At 33.5% G+C, this 19,695-nt stretch overlaps 1 protein-coding gene across 4 annotated transcripts in view; it reads left to right on the forward strand.

Annotated features, from left to right (window-relative positions):
* The window catches only part of LOC138327951 (cGMP-dependent 3',5'-cyclic phosphodiesterase-like), a 115,369-nt gene that overhangs the window by 56,518 nt on the left and 39,156 nt on the right, over window positions 1-19,695 (forward strand). For all 4 annotated transcript variants that reach the window (XM_069274458.1, XM_069274457.1, XM_069274454.1 and 1 more), the window contains exons 7-10: window positions 1,207-1,324; window positions 6,155-6,207; window positions 12,230-12,304; window positions 18,132-18,173. In XM_069274458.1, coding sequence (XP_069130559.1) covers window positions 1,207-1,324; window positions 6,155-6,207; window positions 12,230-12,304; window positions 18,132-18,173 — 288 coding nt within the window. The remainder of the gene's footprint in view (window positions 1-1,206; window positions 1,325-6,154; window positions 6,208-12,229; window positions 12,305-18,131; window positions 18,174-19,695) is intronic.

The raw sequence follows: 19,695 nt of genomic DNA on the forward strand, positions 1-19,695 counted from the left end.
GGGAATCACCATGTTAACATCTGACTCCAGGAATTGTTGCTTGGAAATTTAATTAATTCCTATAGTACATGCATTTATGACGAAGTAGCTGTTAAAGGCATTGATGTTTTCCTTTTTGTGGGACTTTTCTGTGAACCACTGTCAGCTACATGTGTTGCAGACATTTGTCATGTTTTGAGCCTATAGGGTATTAAAATGTCTAGCAACATCTGTGATTTTCTATAGAATTGTGTATCATTTAAACGACAGAGGCAGTCATTTGCATAACGGTGGAGTAAACATAATTGTTCACCATTTTACAGGGGAAGTTGAATATATAACTATCTGGAGTTGGTGCTGTTCTGCGATTTTGCCATAATGAAGTTACACTCAGTTGAAGACAAGTAAGGAATGAAGGCCTCATTGCAGCACATGAGGGAGTCTAGTCACTTTCAAATGATATCTACAATAACATTACAATTGTCATATGATTCAATGGAAAAGTATTGATCTGTGAGCTTAACGTGGAATAGTGCAATGTCAACATCACTGATAGCTATCATATTTTCTTGTTATTAATTCAGTCGGTCAGAAATGAATGCTAAAGTTATCGTCAGCTTCTTTCTCCAATTGAAAACCTGATCAGACTTTAAAATATGTATGAAGAACATAAGAAGCTGTGGTAGTGGTGTTGTTTTCGATTTACAGTATTGATAAGTCTGTGGATCTGTTTAGGCTATTGTAAGGGTTTAGTGGACAGATAAGTACAGCATTCTCTGCTTGACTTTGCTGTAGCGTTAAATGCCTCTCTGCAATCTTAGAACAACGATAAAGCTGAAATAGCTAGTTTTCTAAATCAGGATTTTTTGGATGTAAATTGTGTGTTTCTTGTGATGGAAATCAATGGATTAAACTAGCAGGAAAATCAGACACTTATTTGTTACAACACAGCACTTAAACAGTTTGGAAATTCATTGAATGCCAATGAAACTGAACTGCACACCCAGTCTGTTGGGTTTATAAGCCTTTGAGAAAATTACAAAATGTGATTAATCGTGAAAATTTTCCCAACGGGTAAAGTATTTGTAATAGTGCACTTTTATGTGACAGCTAGTGTTGGGCACACATTACTGGGATGTGATAATACTCTGTGACAGAAAATTGTGTTACACAAAAGTGTTTATCAGGATTTTAACTGAAGAAATCATGCATTCCTGTTTCTCACAGATGGTATCCTGCTACAGGAGCATGTGTAAATGTGACGCCGGGGATCAGTACCGGGAGACGTCCTCATCGCCACCATCCACAACTACATCCAGTACCGACGCCATCATCAAACTATGTGGTGAGTATAGATATATATACAAACCAATTTGACTTTTCTCCTGACCGGTATTGATTTCAAGAAATGCAACTATTTGTACGCTGGCTCTGTGTAAACAGTTCAGGCTTAGAATTTACCGCCTTGTGTCTGTTGCTTTACAACACAACGATGTTTTAATTTTGTTATTCAAACAGTATTAAATTTGTCTAACACAATACAACCTGTTTATTCACTGGCTAATTAGCCACATCAGATACTCAGAAGTATTGTTATCTATGACTGGTGTGTTTAAGGTATTGTTTATTTTTGAAGTGACCTTCAAATTTCACTATTTCTTATTCAATGCATCTGCATCATATAAGTCACTTACCTGGTAATGGTAATTCATTTTGCTTTCCCAAAATATTTTTCAGAATGTATCAGCACTGAAGTCTGGCTTTGCATTTGCATTTGCATTTGCAAGTTTTATCAAATCATTTTGCCCTAACTGCAGTACCAAACCCGAAGACAGAATGTTTCTAATTGATAGCATTTAAGAGTGGGTTTTAACCAAAAACATCCTCACCTTTGTTATTAAGTGACTACACTTCTACATACAAACCCATTTATTGAAGGAATGTCATAGATGCATAGTCCATTGACACCTGACTACTAGCTGACATGGTACTTTAATATTTGGTAATCCATTTAGATGGTAAGGGAACTTGATTTTACATCAGAATTGGTTTGCTCTGGTTTCACACATCTCCTAGGTCTATCTTCAAGTGAAATATTAGCATGACCTTATATATTCTTAACCATTGTTAGGTTCTACAATTCAGTATTGGAGCTAGGATATATATAAATGTGTGTTGAATCACCTAAAATTATGTACAGCGCACTTCTGGAATATTAAAAGGTTATTCTGTATGGCCTTCACCTCGAAGGTTAAGTGTAGTTTCTCCCAGTTCTTCTTGTCTGGGCAACAAAATTTAAACTATCAATTAAAGTATATGATGGGAAATATCCTTTGTTGTTGAAAGTAACTGTTTGAACTGTATAAAGCCAACTTTTGTTTTAAAGTACCCTTAGAACAATAAAATGTGTGTGTCACATGGTGTAAACGCATAAATAAATTATAATTGTCATATACTGTTGAGTATATGCAAAGAAAAAATAAATATTTTCTACGTGCTAAGTGCAACACATGCATGATTAATGTGCTATGATGTTCGACAGTAACTTTACATAAATACACCTTAGGCAGAAAAACAGCAGAGACATCAGGTATATGTACTTTAACATTTATTCATGAGCCCTTACAGTCTGTGTAACTTAGATGGTGCATATAAAGATCAAAGAGTACATTGCTATAACATGTACTGATGCATGCCAGGAATAGTGGGTAATTAGTCTTACACTGAATCTATAAATGCATGTCTCCATATATCAATTGCTGTCAATCATAATGTAAACCAGAGGAAAATTAGGTCATCTTTTCCTGATATCAAGGAATATAACATTGTAACTCTTGAAGCTGTATAGAATAATTTAAGAGTAAGTGGGTTGCCTCTCTTGGGAATGTTATATAGTGTAAAATCTGTAATAGATTTCTGACCTTTCATGGGATTTTGTCCAGATTTGACTAGAATTGTGATAGTAAAGAAGTGGGTACAGAAAGGCCTAACAAACCATTTGTCTGGATGAGTCTGTTCACTAGAAGCAGATTTGATCAGTACTAGCTGTGTGTGATATTTGGTTTCCCCTTGATCTACTTTATATCCATAAAATGAAAATAAATACCTCATCAGATTTGATTTTGGACAGTTTTATGAAGACTGATGGTAGTTTAGTGAGACAGATTGTATAAGGGATGAAATCTTTGTCAACATAATGCCTGTATGAGCCACCTATCAATGCCATAGAAGATTCCTGAATTTCCTGCCTCTAAGAGTTTGACTTATGCTTCCAATTTCAAATAAGAGTCTGAATGATAATTCATTATCATCTGCTTTTCTAGTTCCTTCTTAACAATATCCACAAGACAATTTATGAATGTGGTAACCAGACCAATAATCATACCAAAAATGCTGGTTTTGTCTGCTTTGAGGTCTGAAGGTCAAGGTCACTGTCAATAAAAATAGAAATTAGTATTTATTTTACAATAGCTCAATAATCCTTTAACTGATGAAGGTTACTCTGTTAATTACCCCCAAAAATGGACAATTGTTTGAATGTATGAAATAACTCTTTGCTTAATAGGCTCATCAAGCTCCTACTTCATGTGATGCTTATATTTCGTAGCTCTATTGCTTCTAAACATTCCAGCCATGCACTGGTCTTTCATATGGAAATCAAATAAGGTATTGCAGATGACATATCCAGCTTGTATGAAATTCTTCTGAATGTGTGTGTGTCACCAAAGCTTACTGATTGCCTGGGTTACAGTTGCGACCTCATGATTTGAACACTTTTGTCTTACCTTTTTAATGTTTTATTTGAAACAAAAAAACCTAGGTGAATTTCTGAAGTAGACTTTGATTCTGATCTTGTTGAAGCTTTATTCTAGACTCAGTTCAACAGATGGATGAGAGGAAACTAAAGTCTTTGGATTTGGCTGTGTCATGTCGCAAGAGCTGATAGGTCCTTGGTTAGAATCATAAATACTAGCTTAGAAACAGATTCTTAATAAGTCTTAGAATTATAAAGGAGTACTGTCCGCTTTGAAATGGAGGTTCGTTTCTGGCAGTCAAGGTTATTTGGATTAGTTAATAGCTGTAACTCCAAGGATTTGGTGTTTAAAGATTCTGTGATGATGGTGAAACATACTGCCAATAACTTCTCATTCCATTAGTGGTACAAGACATGCATTGTAATTAATCTGTTGGCTTTAATGAATAATTAAATATGACGTGTAGATATAGATGATGTAATACTAATGGATGTTGATGAGAATGTGTGGTGTAATGATGAAGTGGTGATTATAAACTCACAGGCAGTTATAACAAGCACTATAGTCATCACCATAGTGTTCATTTTGTCAAGACCATTTCAAATCACTTTCCATTTTATAATTATAAGCATCAATTTACCTCAGAAAAATTGGTCTTTTATATATTAGCCTGGTAGTAAGATAATTCAATATTCTACATAGCAAATTTTTTTCAAAGGGCCACTACCTTTCCAAAAACGGCTTTTGGTTTTTAAAAATGGGAATGTAAAATGAGATTGTTTAATTTTGTAGAGTCGCAAAAGTCAGATTGTTAATTTTGTAGAGTCGCAAAAGTAATTAACTTTATTAATGTAAATATCATTTCTGTTATAAGTGTTTTTAAGAAACTTTTATTTTTTGTTGGGCTTCTCCCTCATTTGTTGGCACCTGATCAAAATGTTCAGGAAAAAGACTTGATTGTGTCAGTTCAATTTTTTTTTTCAAGTTTATTTCATATCTCAAACACATTTTCTGGCAGTAGTCTGGTTAAATTTAATGATTGTTAGATTCTCCCTGATTTATATTTAAGGATATACTTATCCAGCAAATTCATTTGTTATATTGAATGTTAATGTCATCATATATGTTTATTCTGAATTTAATTAATACCATAATCTACATAGAATCAACTGTGTGTGTTCTCTCAAACAATCAATGTCATGTTATCATTAGCTCTTATGACCATGAAATCTATTTTCTTCTGTGTTTTCTCATAATCTTGCATTTTCTGTTTTCCGTTTAATCCATTTTTAAGAAATTTATTGATTAATCTTAAAACAACAAAGATTGTGAAACTTTCAACATTAGGCATTATCAGCTTTGAAATCAGACGAATCAATATGAGGTCCTAATAAGAGTTTCCAGTTGATGTGCCATTGGCAGTCATTTCCTTATGTCAGAGCTGAGATCTGAAGTATGCGGAGATTTATAGGAAATGGCCTTGAGATGTGATGTCTATCATTGCCTGACAAACATATAGTTTGTGTCAGTTAATTGTCATGTTAGATGGCCTAATATGCTGATGTGTGCTGAAATGTGGAAGGAAAATATCTTTGTTTAACATTTTACATGTTAAACCAAGTTCCAAGAAAAAACTAATAACAAGAAGTTCAGCTTGATTCAAGGAGAATATAGTAAGATTCCCTTCATATATTCCGTTTGTATAGATGTGTGTAATCTATATCTGTACAAGATAACTCAAACTTTTTCCGGAGATCTAGAGTTACATTACCCCATTGTTGCCAAATGATAAAGCAGCTACTTCTCCTGAAGTACTGGAGGGATTTCAATGAAACCTTGTGGCAAGGGTCATCTTTATATAGTAAAGATGTGCATATGTCTATATCTGAACAAGATACCTCCACTTATTTTGAGTTATACCCTGTATTACAAAACGTTGGCCCCCTCGATGTCAGTTCATTTTGATTGATAAGAAGCTGATTTGAATTTATACATGTACCATTATGAAAAATTTAAGATGATACAGATGATTTATAAAAACAAGTCTGAATACAGTATCTTTATTTTTAAGTATTTTAGGATCACCAGGAGATGGTTTATTGATATTTTACACCTGATGAATTGGATCCTTTTAAGTGCTTCCACATTTTATAATGATAGTTTTTCATTTCTTGCAAATCCTTTCCCTTTGGGCACCTCATAAATAAATGATAACATATTGTAAATTGATTGAATATGGAATGGGGAAAGAAGTGCTGAACAGCCAGCAGCCCTGCAGATACATCCTTGGAATTTAAAGCACCATGAATTTTCATGATTTCCTTACCACAAGATGTAACTGTCAATTTTTCTTGCCTGTACATGAGATGAAAAAGCCAATTATTTCAACTTGAATCATAACTTGATGTTTTTATTTACAGGAGAACTGTATGATCAAGATGCTGCTGAGCTCCAGTGTAAGATAATCAAATATGTAAGTATTATATGTGGGGTGTCGTATACAAATCCTTAGGCTTCCTTATGGTATACAACTTCATTGTTTTAGTTAATAATGAAATTGGGGAAACTATGATACGCCATGTTGATTTAGATGAAATGGAATTTGTGATCTTGTAATTTCATTGGTTAACTTCATGGTCATACAATGGGGTACATTTAACAATTAAAGGATTGTTAGATTGCATTTATTGGAGATATAAATGCAATCTGGGTGGTAGATAAATAGAATAGCGCCCGTTAGGGCACTAAGAATATTTATCTGCCACCCAGATTGCATATTGGAGATATAAATGCAATCTTGGTGGTAGATAAATAGAATAGCGCCCGTTAGGGCACTATGAATATTTATCTGCCACCCAGATTGCATTTATATCTCCAATAAATGCAATCTAACAATCCCTTAATTTTTAGGTCACCTGACCATAGGTCATGATGACCTATTGCGATAGCCTTTTGTCCGCCGTCGTCCGTCATCCGTCGTGCATTAACTTTTTGTTGTGAACACGATAACTTGAGTAAATGTGAACCAAGATTGATGAAACTTTGTATGTAGCTTAATAATAACAAGATCTCGGACGAGTTCGAGTTTCAGGGTTGCTGGGTCAAGTTCAAGGTCACTGCTACTATTTTTAGAAAATCTCTATCAGCACTCTAGTGGCTTCATTCCTTGAGTGATTTTGATCACACTTCACACATGGACAAAGGATCATAATATCTCGGACAAGTTTGAGTGTGAAGATTGCCAGACTAACGTCAAGGTCACCGTTACTATTTTTAGAAAATCCTTGTCAGTGCTCTAGCGGCTTCATTCCTTGAGTGATTTTGATCAAACTTCACACAAATTTAAAGGACCATAATATTTTCGACAAGATACAGTTTCAGGATTGCCAGGTCAAGGTCACTGTTACTATTTTTAGGTCACCTGACCATACGTCATAGTGATCTACTGCAATAGCCTATTGTCCATCGTGCGTTAACTTTACTTTGTGAACATGATGACTTGAGTAAATGTTTCGTACAAGTTCAAAAATGGGAATTATTTGACAGTAACGTACAAGTTATTGCCCTTTGTTCTAATTTTATCATTGTGCTTGTGAACAAGATAACTTTGGTAAATGTGAACTGATTTTGATGAAACTCTGTATGTAGCCTTATATCAACAAGATCTAGGATGAGTTTGAAAAAGATATCTTGACTGATTCATTTACAGATTTTGGTGAAAATTACACAAAATTTGAATGCAAGAATATTCTGAATATGATGATTTTGTTTCGGGATCCCAAACACTCATTTATTTTGTATACTGTTCACAGGGTCCATGGATGATGAAATTAGAAAGAAAAATAACAACTATATGTCAGTTATGATAAATTGTTCCAGTATGCAAATTCATCCGAGACTTCATTGCTTACAGAGTTTCATCAACATCAGTTCATATTTACTTCAGCTTCTGTGTTGAATACAGGAGGGAAAAAATTAACACACCATGTGTTAAAGTCCCTCATAGCTATTATGTTGGCCCTTAAATGACAAATTACTATTGGATGTCAGGTGACCGTTAAGGCCCATGCGCTTCTTGTTATATTTACATTTGATTTTCTAGTTCAAAGTAAATCATAATTTAAATGGAAGTGAACATTTAAATTTCCCGCTTCAGCCATTTTACCTCAACAGCCAAGTTCAGCGTGATAAAAAATAGTCCCAATAAAAAATTGAAAAGACAACAAAATTTCAATGTTTTTCAATAGCCATTCAATTTACTTTCAATTATCCAGACATTTTTTTTTTAAATTTCGTAACCAAACTGGTTCATTCAACTACAATGTCAATTTTCCCGCGCGGACTAACATGGTATTAGTAAACAAGACTCACATCCATTTATATAGATATTACTACACCAAGTCTAGGCTGCATTTATTGGCTCATAATGCAGATCACGATTATCATTAGAGTAATGGGAGTCGCTGTGGCAAAATGTAAATATTCACTAAGATATTTAGATTAAATCTGAAACTGCGTGCACAGTGAAAATAATTTCTGAGTGGTGTTGGTGAAAGGTTTAGATATGCAATCAATGCACAAAATGGGTTAAAAAATTAAAATAAAAAATCATAAATAATTCAGAGCATGAAATTAACATAAAGTGCATATCCTACATTGGTTTATTAAAAGTCATCTTGTTATCTTCTAATGTCTTTGGAGAGGTTTGACATAACATGTGCCCCAGTTTACCAAGACTGAGGAAGTATAATTACAGTGCTTTGATTCTATTAAATTTGAAGGTTAGAAATTTGGTTCTGTAGGTTAATTAAATGAATATGCATTACATTGATTCAGAATGATGGTACTGAGTACAGTGATCTACGTCACAGAGCTTTGATCTCACTAAGGTCATAGAGTGTGATATTTTCCCAGTGGAAAATCTTTACAAATTATGAAGTAAAGCTTCAATTATAATTATCAAACCATAGGACAGTAATTCTTTCGCTTGGGAATCAAAATGATTATCAAATGTATTTTTTTTTTTGTATATAAATCTTTTATACTTGAAGATGTGCTGATGCAAGCTGTATATATAACAATTCTTCTTGTTTTGTTTTTTTTTTTGTTTTTTTATTATTAGTGGGAAAATTTCTCATTTAATGCCTTTGATGCATAATTCCACCACGACACCAAATCATTCATGTCTGTAAATTCAGGCTAATCAGACACAGATAGCATTCCTTGTCAAGTATGGGAAGCCTTGCAAATAAAATTGATCAGGGAAATGAGAGATTTAAAAAAAACGATCGATGCCTGGCAAGGAATTAAGATAATTAGACCTTAGATGCCTCATGTAAAGATTCTCAAACTATCTGGTAACAATTAATTGAATGTTGCAACTTTAAAGATTGAGTATCAAAATAACAAGTTTGTTTGACAAGGCATAGATTGATATGTAATACAAAATTCAGCAGGATAAAACCAGTAGTTAATGAAAAAATACAATGTTCAAAAGGGAGAAATTGATTTCATAAATTAATTTTGGATAATGAATAATAATGTGAATACTTTGATATGTGACACCCATGTTCAAATTTTCTTCAAGGAAAAATCGCTATTGTTGAACTTAGGCCATTCCAATTTGATTTCTTGTTTTTTGGATATTGGGATTTTAAAATGGGAGCATGCGGAGTGAAAAAATTTTTAATTCTAAAAATATTTTGAAAGCGTAAAAATTGGAGCAAGCGAATATTTTCACAGTATTTTTTATTAGGCTTCTATGTTAAATTCATGAAAAAACACTTAATACCTGAGTTTTTATGTTAAAATATGAGTTTTGCTGTTTTCTTCAGTGTTTTCAACATTCATAACTGTATCAAACATGTAAAAAAAAGGAAGTCTTATATTAAGGTATATGTGCAGCTATTGAAAATATGCTATTACACAAAATGCTTTCAGTGCATGGCATTTTTCAATTTTAAGACAACATTATAATCATGACAATTTCAACATTGAATAGCAATGTTTAATACTTAAAAGGAAATAATCAAGAAAGCTTTACTTATTTTCAATAATTTTAATAATTAATTTGCTGTTGACAGAACTATCAACAAAAACCAACAAACTAATAGAAACAATCAGGGATTAGCATTAATTGAAAATCTTTTAAACCAATATAACCACATCCGACATGTACATTCTTTCTTAGCTGTCACATAATATTGTATGGAACTGATTATTTTTGTTTAGCAAGTTTCTTACTTAGCTGCTCATACTTAAAATTAGATAATGTTAATACATGTAACTACAAAAGTATAAACACAAAGATTATTCATTTTAATTACATTAATTCATTTGTCTCTAAAAAGTATATTAGTATCAAAATATATGGACAGTATGGCTCAAAATTTTCATGACATGTATATAAGCATTTATATCATAAAAGAAATATTCTAAATTTATTTTTTATGAATTTTTCATGAAACGCTTTGAGTAAAAATCATACGCAAACATACATATAACCTATCAACACAAAAATGAAGGCAAATGTATGTTACATTGTTGTAGAAGTCAAAATGAAACATAAGTAAGTAACACTAAGTTTGGATCCAAGTAAAGTGTGTAATTTACTACAGATTTGACCGAATAGCAGACAAATCGTCACCTAGCTGTTACTAAGTCATGCAGTTAAAACATGTTTGCAAATGCAAGCTAAGTGGGCCACGTGTCAAAATTCACACTGACCACGTCTTAAGATATAAGGTAACTGAGATGTTAATTAATTAGCGATTGCCATCAAATAATTAGCATTCTTGATTTCTGTTTTTCGTTTGTAAGTCGGCCAGTCAAATCACCTGTCATGGTTGCCATTTTGAAAGTGAGTTGAACGCAAAGTCTTTTAAAAGAGTTGCAGACATCGGCAAAAACAGACTGAAATCGGGACATGTCCTATTAAAAAGTATGCGTCCCTCAGTCTCTATCTCTAAGTACCACTCTCTCTGCACGTGGTGGCGGAAAAACTTGACATTTCTGTTGTTGTAAAGGTTTGTAAGACGCTTGCGGGTTTGAAGAGACGATGCACGAATAATTCAAACATCTGAGTGACCAGGAAATGGTGGCTTGTAAAAATGAAACCTATACAAATTCGCCCCGGTTCGTCAGATTCCTGGACAAAGAATTAGGAGTGGTAAAACAAATATCTTATTTTTATTTCATTTTTGGAAAATAGGAGCGGGAAATCCGACGAACGAGAAATCAAATTGGAATGGCCTTATGAGAAAATTTTAGAGAAGCTTGTTTTTCAAATTGCTATTTGAACAAATCAGATTTGAAATCAATTTGAAAAAGAATCCCCCAAGTCTTTCTTTATCATGGCAAATTTTGGAAGGATCAGTAGTCATATTTTTTTTTTGGATTTATTTTTATTGATTTATTTTAAGATATAGGAGTATTTTTAAATTAGTCATTAGATTTCATATACAGTAACAGTTAAGTGCTTTAATGTCATGGTGTATTAATTTCACATTTTCGAATCTGGAGCTTATTATCAATGGGGGGTCTAAAATTCGCACTACACCCGTTTTTGATATATATATACCAAAGGTACACTCATTATGTATTATTTTTCACTGAAATTTGAGTTTATGCTTTGAAACCAATTGTTTCGAATAAAACAAAAATAAACTCCCACAATATATAAAAAAACTTCACAATAAATTATAACCTTCATACTGTGTTGTAGGCCATAATTGTCATAAAAATAGTTTTTTACATCTGTTGGATTCCATCAAACCCACAACTCTTCCAACAGTAAGTTATCATGACGCGGCCTTCCTCAACCCCGTCAGTGGTATCAAACATTGTTTGACCTTGTCTTAATTTTTCTGCAACAATATAATGAAATATTCACAAGCCGCTCCGGGCGAAGATCTTATTTTATGGCAGTTTCCTCTTAAAAAGTTATCTGATCACAAAAAGTCTGGAAGAAGTTCTTATGATTTCGAAGAATAATTGAGATTGGTTTGTTCTTGAAATATTCTTTGAAGGAATCCAATCTAATATCAACCGAGGAAAAAATGTGCTTACAAGATTTCTCTCTGCTAGCAATCATTTTGGTGTATACGTCCTGTATTATAATCATTGCAGGTATAGCATACTATCAAATTAAGGGCATTTTCTACTATATACCCATCTTCTAAGCAAAGATTTACATTTAAATTTTCTGCCTGGAACAAAATTGCAGCATTTTGATTGCAGCTTTAGGTAAACAAAATGCTAGAAAACATGTCTTAATGGAGTCTTGTTTGCTAATCACTGACAGTATCTATCTTTTGAGATTGATTTTCATGGGCGATTTTCAGAAATAAATAACAACTGTATATACCTAAAGGGTATATATATAGACTGTACCAGAAAATTGAAGTTTATGTAAATAGAAGAATAAAAGCTTTTAATCTTCGAGATAGTGAAGAAATTACTGGACATGTTTTATGACAATCTTTTCTTGTTTGCAGTTAGAAGACCACACCAATGCAGAGTTTGGTTTTATGTTGTTAGTGGTGCCAGAAACACAAGAACTGTATTGTCAGGTAAGATGTGCTTTCAGAAACTGGATGAATATTTAGCTTGCATTCTTTAACTAATGTAGGGTGACTGCCTGTTTGGGGTTTTTGGTGGTAAACTTCAGTGGGATAGTACATGATCTCAGTGATTGACAAATAAGCCTGATCTCAGTGAGAAACATTTCCCTCTGTAATTATGAATATGATAATATGATAATACTGGAAGCAAAAAATTTGAAGGATTTCCCACATAAAATTTGAAGGATTTCCCACATGATAATTTCCTTGCTATATATATATGAGATATGTTTTTGTAGTTCAGCAAATGATTATAAAGTATTTGAAAATAGAAATAAATACCTGATTACAATTTTAGTCAAGGTCATCGATTTAAAGGTCAATATGCTAATTTAAACCATTTTACTCCCAGGAGCAAAGGCTGTTGAGAACCTAATAAGAAATTACTAAGTCATGCAGTTAAAACTTATGTTTGCAAATGCAAGCTAAGTGGGCCACGTGTCAAAATTCACACTGACCACGTCTTAAGATATAAGGTAACTGAGATGTTAATTAATTAGCGATTGCCATCAAATAATTAGCATTCTTGATTTCTGTTTTTCGTTTGTAAGTCGGCCAGTCAAATCACCTGTCATGGTTGCCATTTTGAAAGTGAGTTGAACGCAAAGTCTTTTAAAAGAGTTGCAGACATCGGCAAAAACAGACTGAAATCGGGACATGTCCTATTAAAAAGTATGCGTCCCTCAGTCTCTATCTCTAAGTACCACTCTCTCTGCACGTGGTGGCGGAAAAACTTGACATTTCTGTTGTTGTAAAGGTTTGTAAGACGCTTGCGGGTTTGAAGAGACGATGCACGAATAATTCAAACATCTGAGTGACCAGGAAATGGTGGCTTGTAAAAATGAAACCTATACAAATTCGCCCCGGTTCGTCAGATTCCTGGACAAAGAATTAGGAGTGGTAAAACAAATATCTTATTTTTATTTCATTTTTGGAAAATAGGAGCGGGAAATCCGACGAACGAGAAATCAAATTGGAATGGCCTTATGAGAAAATTTTAGAGAAGCTTGTTTTTCAAATTGCTATTTGAACAAATCAGATTTGAAATCAATTTGAAAAAGAATCCCCCAAGTCTTTCTTTATCATGGCAAATTTTGGAAGGATCAGTAGTCATATTTTTTTTTGGATTTATTTTTATTGATTTATTTTAAGATATAGGAGTATTTTTAAATTAGTCATTAGATTTCATATACAGTAACAGTTAAGTGCTTTAATGTCATGGTGAATTAATTTCACATTTTCGAATCTGGAGCTTATTATCAATGGGGGGTCTAAAATTCGCACTACACCCGTTTTTGATATATATATACCAAAGGTACACTCATTATGTATTATTTTTCACTGAAATTTGAGTTTATGCTTTGAAACCAATTGTTTCAAATAAAACAAAAATAAACTCCCACAATATAAAAAAAATTCACAATAAATTATAACCTTCATACTGTGTTGTAGGCCATAATTGTCATAAAAATAGTTTGTTACATCTGTTGGATTCCATCAAACCCACAACTCTTCCAACAGTAAGTTATCATGACGCGGCCTTCCTCAACCCCGTCAGTGGTATCAAACATTGTTTGACCTTGTCTTAATTTTTCTGCAACAATATAATGAAATATTCACAAGCCGCTCTGGGTGAAGATCTTATTTTATGGCAGTTTCCTCTTAAAAAGTTATCTGATCACAAAAAGTCTGGAAGAAGTTCTTATGATTTCGAAGAATAATTGAGATTGGTTTGTTCTTGAAATATTCTTTGAAGGAATCTAATCTAATAATATTAACCGAGGAAAAAATGTGCTTACAAGATTTCTCTCTGCTAGCAATCATTTTGGTGTATACGTCCTGTATTATAATCATTGCAGGTATAGCATACTATCAAATTAAGGGCATTTTCTACTATATACCCATCTTCTAAGCAAAGATTTACATTTAAATTTTCTGCCTGGAACAAAATTGCAGCATTTTGATTGCAGCTTTAGGTAAACAAAATGCTAGAAAACATGTCTTAATGGAGTCTTGTTTGCTAATCACTGACAGTATCTATCTTTTGAGATTGATTTTCATGGGCGATTTTCAGAAATAAATAACAACTGTATATACCTAAAGGGTATATATATAGACTGTACCAGAAAATTGAAGTTTATGTAAAATAGAAGAATAAAAGCTTTTAATCTTCGAGATAGTGAAGAAATTACTGGACATGTTTTATGACAATCTTTTCTTGTTTGCAGTTAGAAGACCACACCAATGCAGAGTTTGGTTTTATGTTGTTAGTGGTGCCAGAAACACAAGAACTGTATTGTCAGGTAAGATGTGCTTTCAGAAACTGGATGAATATTTAGCTTGCATTCTTTAACTAATGTAGGGTGACTGCCTGTTTTGGGTTTTTGGTGGTAAACTTCAGTGGGATAGTACATGATCTCAGTGATTGACAAATAAGCCTGATCTCAGTGAGAAACATTTCCCTCTGTAATTATGAATATGATAATATGATAATACTGGAAGCAAAAAATTTGAAGGATTTCCCACATAAAATTTGAAGGATTTCCCACATAAAATTTGAAGGATTTCCCACATGATAATTTCCTTGCTATATATATATGAGATATGTTTTTGTAGTTCAGCAAATGATTATAAAGTATTTGAAAATAGAAATAAATACCTGATTACAATTTTAGTCAAGGTCATCGATTTAAAGGTCAATATGCTAATTTAAACCATTTTACTCCCAGGAGCAAAGGCTGTTGAGAACCTAATAAGAAATTATTGGTAAAGGCATATTTGTGGCATGCTGGTTAACGCTGTCAAACTTGATTTACTGTTTCCATGTCAACATTGTTTAAAATGCAATCATTACCATATCAAAATTGATCAAAACATGTGAAAATTCCTCAAAGAAAGAATGGTTACTGACATTGGAAATTGCTTGTCAATGTTTTAAATTTGTACCAAGGATACTTTGCACATCTAATTTCCATAGTCATTTAGGTCTGCTTTCGATAAACAAATTATACCATGAAACGGACAAAGTGATCAGATTTCCATTTCATTTAACATTGCTTGCTGAACATGCAGTTATCTTAAAAATTCTGTAAATGTTATTTACGCTGAAAACTACTTTGTATCGAAAGGTTTCTGTTGGATTCAAAGGCTTAATTGATGTAAATACTTTTACTGATAATAACTGTGAAATATACTTGTAAATAAAAAACTCATTGAATTAAAGTTGTATAATTGTGTGATAATATGTAGGCATTCTACCATAATCAAGACATAAATGTATTAAAACAATATCGAAAATATTAATTAGTATGTCTGTTTCAGAAATATTAAAAAGAAGAATTAATCCCTGTAAAAGAATGTTTATGAATTATAAACATCACATTTTTAGCCCACCATCATCAGATGGTGGGCTATTCAAATAGCTTTTTGTCCGTGGTCCGTGGTCCGTCCTTCCGTCCGTCCGTTAACAATTCTTGTTATCGCTATTTCTCAGAAAATACTGAAGGGATCTGTCTCAAAAGTCATATGTAGGTTCCCGTAGGGCCCTAGTTGTGCATATTGCAATCGGTCAACAAGATGGCCGCCAGGCCGCCATCTTGGATTTTGATAGTTAAGGTTTGTTATCACTATTTCTCAGAAAGTGCTGAAGGAATCTTTCCCTAATTTAATATGTAGGTTCCCCTAGGGACCTAGTTGTGCATATTGCATTTTTGGACCAATCGGTGAACAAGATGGCCGCCAGGCCGCCATCTTGGATTTTGATAGTTAAAATTTGTTATCGCTATTTCTCACAAAGAACTGAAGGGATCTGTGTCAAATTTCATATGTAGGTTCCCTTAGGGACCTAGTTGTGCATATTGCGTTTTGGGACCGATCAGTCAACAAGATGGCCGCCAGGCAGCTATATTGGATTTTGATATTCAAAGTTTGTTATCGCTATTTCTCAGAAAGTACAGAAGGGATCTGTCTCAATTTTTATATGAAGGTTCCTCTAGGGCCCTAGTTGTGCATATTGCATTTTGGGACTGATCGGTGAATAAGAGGGCCCTAGTTGTGCATATTGCATTTTGGGACTGATCGGTGAATAAGATGGCCGCCAGGCAGCCATCTTGGATTTTGGTAGTTAAGGTTTGTTATCACTATTTCTCAGAAAGTGCTGAAGGAATCTTTCCCTAATTTAATATGTAGGTTCCCCTAGGGACCTAGTTGTGCATATTGCATTTTTGGACCAATCGGTGAACAAGATGGCCGCCAGACCATCTTGGATTTTGATAGTTAAAGTTTGTTATCGCTATTTCTCAGAAAGTATTGAATGGATCATTCTCAAATTTCACATGTAGGTTCCCCTAGGGCCGTAGTTGTGTATATTGCGATTTGGGGCTGTTTGATCGACAAGATGGCCGCCAAGGAGCCATCTTGGATTTTGATAGTTGAAGTTTGTTACTGCTATTTCTCAAAAAGTACTGAAGCAATCTGTCTCATTTTTTTTGTGTAGTACGTTTGAAAAAGTTTAAAAAGTAGAGAAAAGATCCATCTTTCCATTGTCAGACATAGATCATTCTTTGGTGGGCGCCAAGATCCCTCTGGGATCTCTTGTTTAGTTACTATGTTCGAAAGTCAAAGATTTTCTTTTTTTTTAAGTTATTGGGGCATAGAAGTAAGACAACAAAGATATGTAGGCTTTCAGAAGGGCTGCGGAAAGGGATACAATTAACAATCTGATCTGATTCTGTCTGCGATTCAGATCTAACAATTCACAGATCAAACCACCAATCCCCAGCCAGACTTGATGTGCAAATTTGAATCAGATGTTCTAGTTAGCTCTACTTCATGTATTTTCCAGGTTAACTTGTGCAACAGATAAATGGAAACATCAATAAAATTCAACCTTCCAGTGTATTTTATCATATTCCCTGTCAACATTATGTAGGATAAATAGTTTTTGGAAAAATCACAATCCACGATTATTTAAGTGAAGGTCTCATTGCAGCCTTAATCTTAGATGATTTTACGGGCTGTAGGAAAAGTTCACCACCCACAAATCTAAATGTTACAGTTGTACTTAACTATATATATTTGTATATACTTGTCCCAATTAAACTGGATATTAGTTATTCAATCAGATCTAGATCTCTAAAGCATTGATAAATTAGTTTTAATTACATAGGAACAGTAGAAAACCATAAGGAGAAATTCCTTTTTCATTTTCAATAACTTCAGTGTTTGTTATGCAATATTCAAATTTCCATTCCTCCATGTTTTACCCAGTGACCTGGTATTCATGGTAATCGTGCTGGAGTTATTCTATGTCCAAATTGCTACTTGTGTATTCCAAGGGAGAACTGACTGACATTCTAGAGTGATGGCTACAGTATTGTCCACTGTGATAGATCTGTCTAGACAGTTGTAAGCCTGTTGTCACATGCTGGGAATTCAATCTGTTCATCCACATATAACGGGGAAAAAAAACCACTTTATATCAGTGTACCAGAACTACAGAAAACACTTAAGCTATTTTTTAACGTCAAGAAGACAGCATATGATTTTTGGTTTCCAGCCGGGAGATAATGCTTAATATTTTTACTTTGTAATAATTGTATACTAGAATAGGTTGAGGTTGTTATTATTGTTAGGAACCTTTCTTTATAGTAATGCTTTCATAAACATTATCTGTAGTACCACCTTTATTTAATGTACACATTTCTATAAACCTGTTGGTATCATGAGGAAAAATGTATAAAGGAAATCTTATCATGTAAATTGTTTTTCATTTTAGGTCATTGGAGACAAGGTGCTTGATCCAGAAATTCGGTTTCCTGTAAGTAAATCTGAAGGTTTGATCTAATGTATAATGATATAATGAGTAAGGTCAAGCTGGTCACAGACAGATTTATACCATATTGGTGTGACTATAATGTCCAAGTGGCAGCAGACATTTCACCTGACATTCTGATATACCCACATAAAGCTGAGAACAAGTTTTAGAACCACATGCAGACAGTCATAGACATTACACCATATCACATGTAAACTATGTCCAAGTATCATGAACTTTTATATCACATGTAAACTATGTCCAATATCATCAACTTTTATATCACATGTAAACTATGTCCAAGTATCATCAACTTTTATATCACATGTAAACTATGTCCAAGTATCATCAACTTTTATATCACATGTAAACTATGTCCAATATCATCAACTTTTATATCACATGTAAACTATGTCCAAGTATCATCAACTTTTATATCACATGTAAACTATGTCCAAGTATCATCAACTTTTATATCACATGTAAACTATGTCCAAGTATCATCAACTTTTATATCACATGTAAACTATGTCCAAGTATCATCAACTTTTATATCACATGTAAACTATGTCCAAGTATCATCAACTTTTATATCACATGTAAACTATGTCCAAGTATCATCAACTTTTATATCACATGTAAACTATGTCCAAGTATCATCAACTTTTATATCACATGTAAACTATGTCCAAGTATCATCAACTTTTCATTTTCTTTTAAACAAAAATCCTTCATAGTTGTAGGCCAATATACCTATAAACATTGTGTTGGGATTGTAGTTGTGTCAGTAGCATTGGGTAACTCAGTTTGTTTCAAACCCTGGAGTACAAACCATATTAATCAATTCCTTAATTGGCTATATGTCTAATATTAAATCATTTATTATGTATGCTAATGGATTAAAAACTTTCATTTGTACTTTCATTTTGATTGTACAAATGAATGGCCTTTAATTGCCATTTATTCAAGGTCAAAGTGAGGATTTCTCATTGGAATTTTTACTATTTTTAAAAAGACTAAGAGACAGATATCATGTCTGCAGCATGCATGTACTTGTTGTAAGCTGACCATGTTGTAAGTTGACCATGTTAATGTATAATTATGATCACTGCATGGACAATAATTATTGGTAGCAATATAAATGTTGTCCTGTTTGGTCCACTGTACCTATGATAATCTTGGAAAGACTCTACTGTCTATAGCTAGGACAAAAGAACCAGGAAGATAGACACAGCCAGCTTTTAGTTCGAGCAGACTGGTTGATAATGTAAATAAGATGTGACAAAGTATACCATTTACCAGGCCGTCAGACTAACCTTGTTAGGTTAGGTCAGAATTGTATGTGAGGTAAAGTAGACATTATGACCAGTAATGTCTTGGGACCGTATTGACGGTGTCCGACTTCCTCCTTAGCGTTCTGACTTCACCTCTCGGGTCCTGTTGGAGAGCTCCAAATTAATGGCCTTCTAAAAGCAAGCCAGTACCACAAAATCAATAGGCCTACAAGGAGATAGGTGTGAATTAT

Source organism: Argopecten irradians, chromosome 7, assembly GCF_041381155.1.
Source record: "Argopecten irradians isolate NY chromosome 7, Ai_NY, whole genome shotgun sequence".
Lineage (NCBI taxonomy): Eukaryota > Metazoa > Mollusca > Bivalvia > Pectinida > Pectinidae > Argopecten > Argopecten irradians.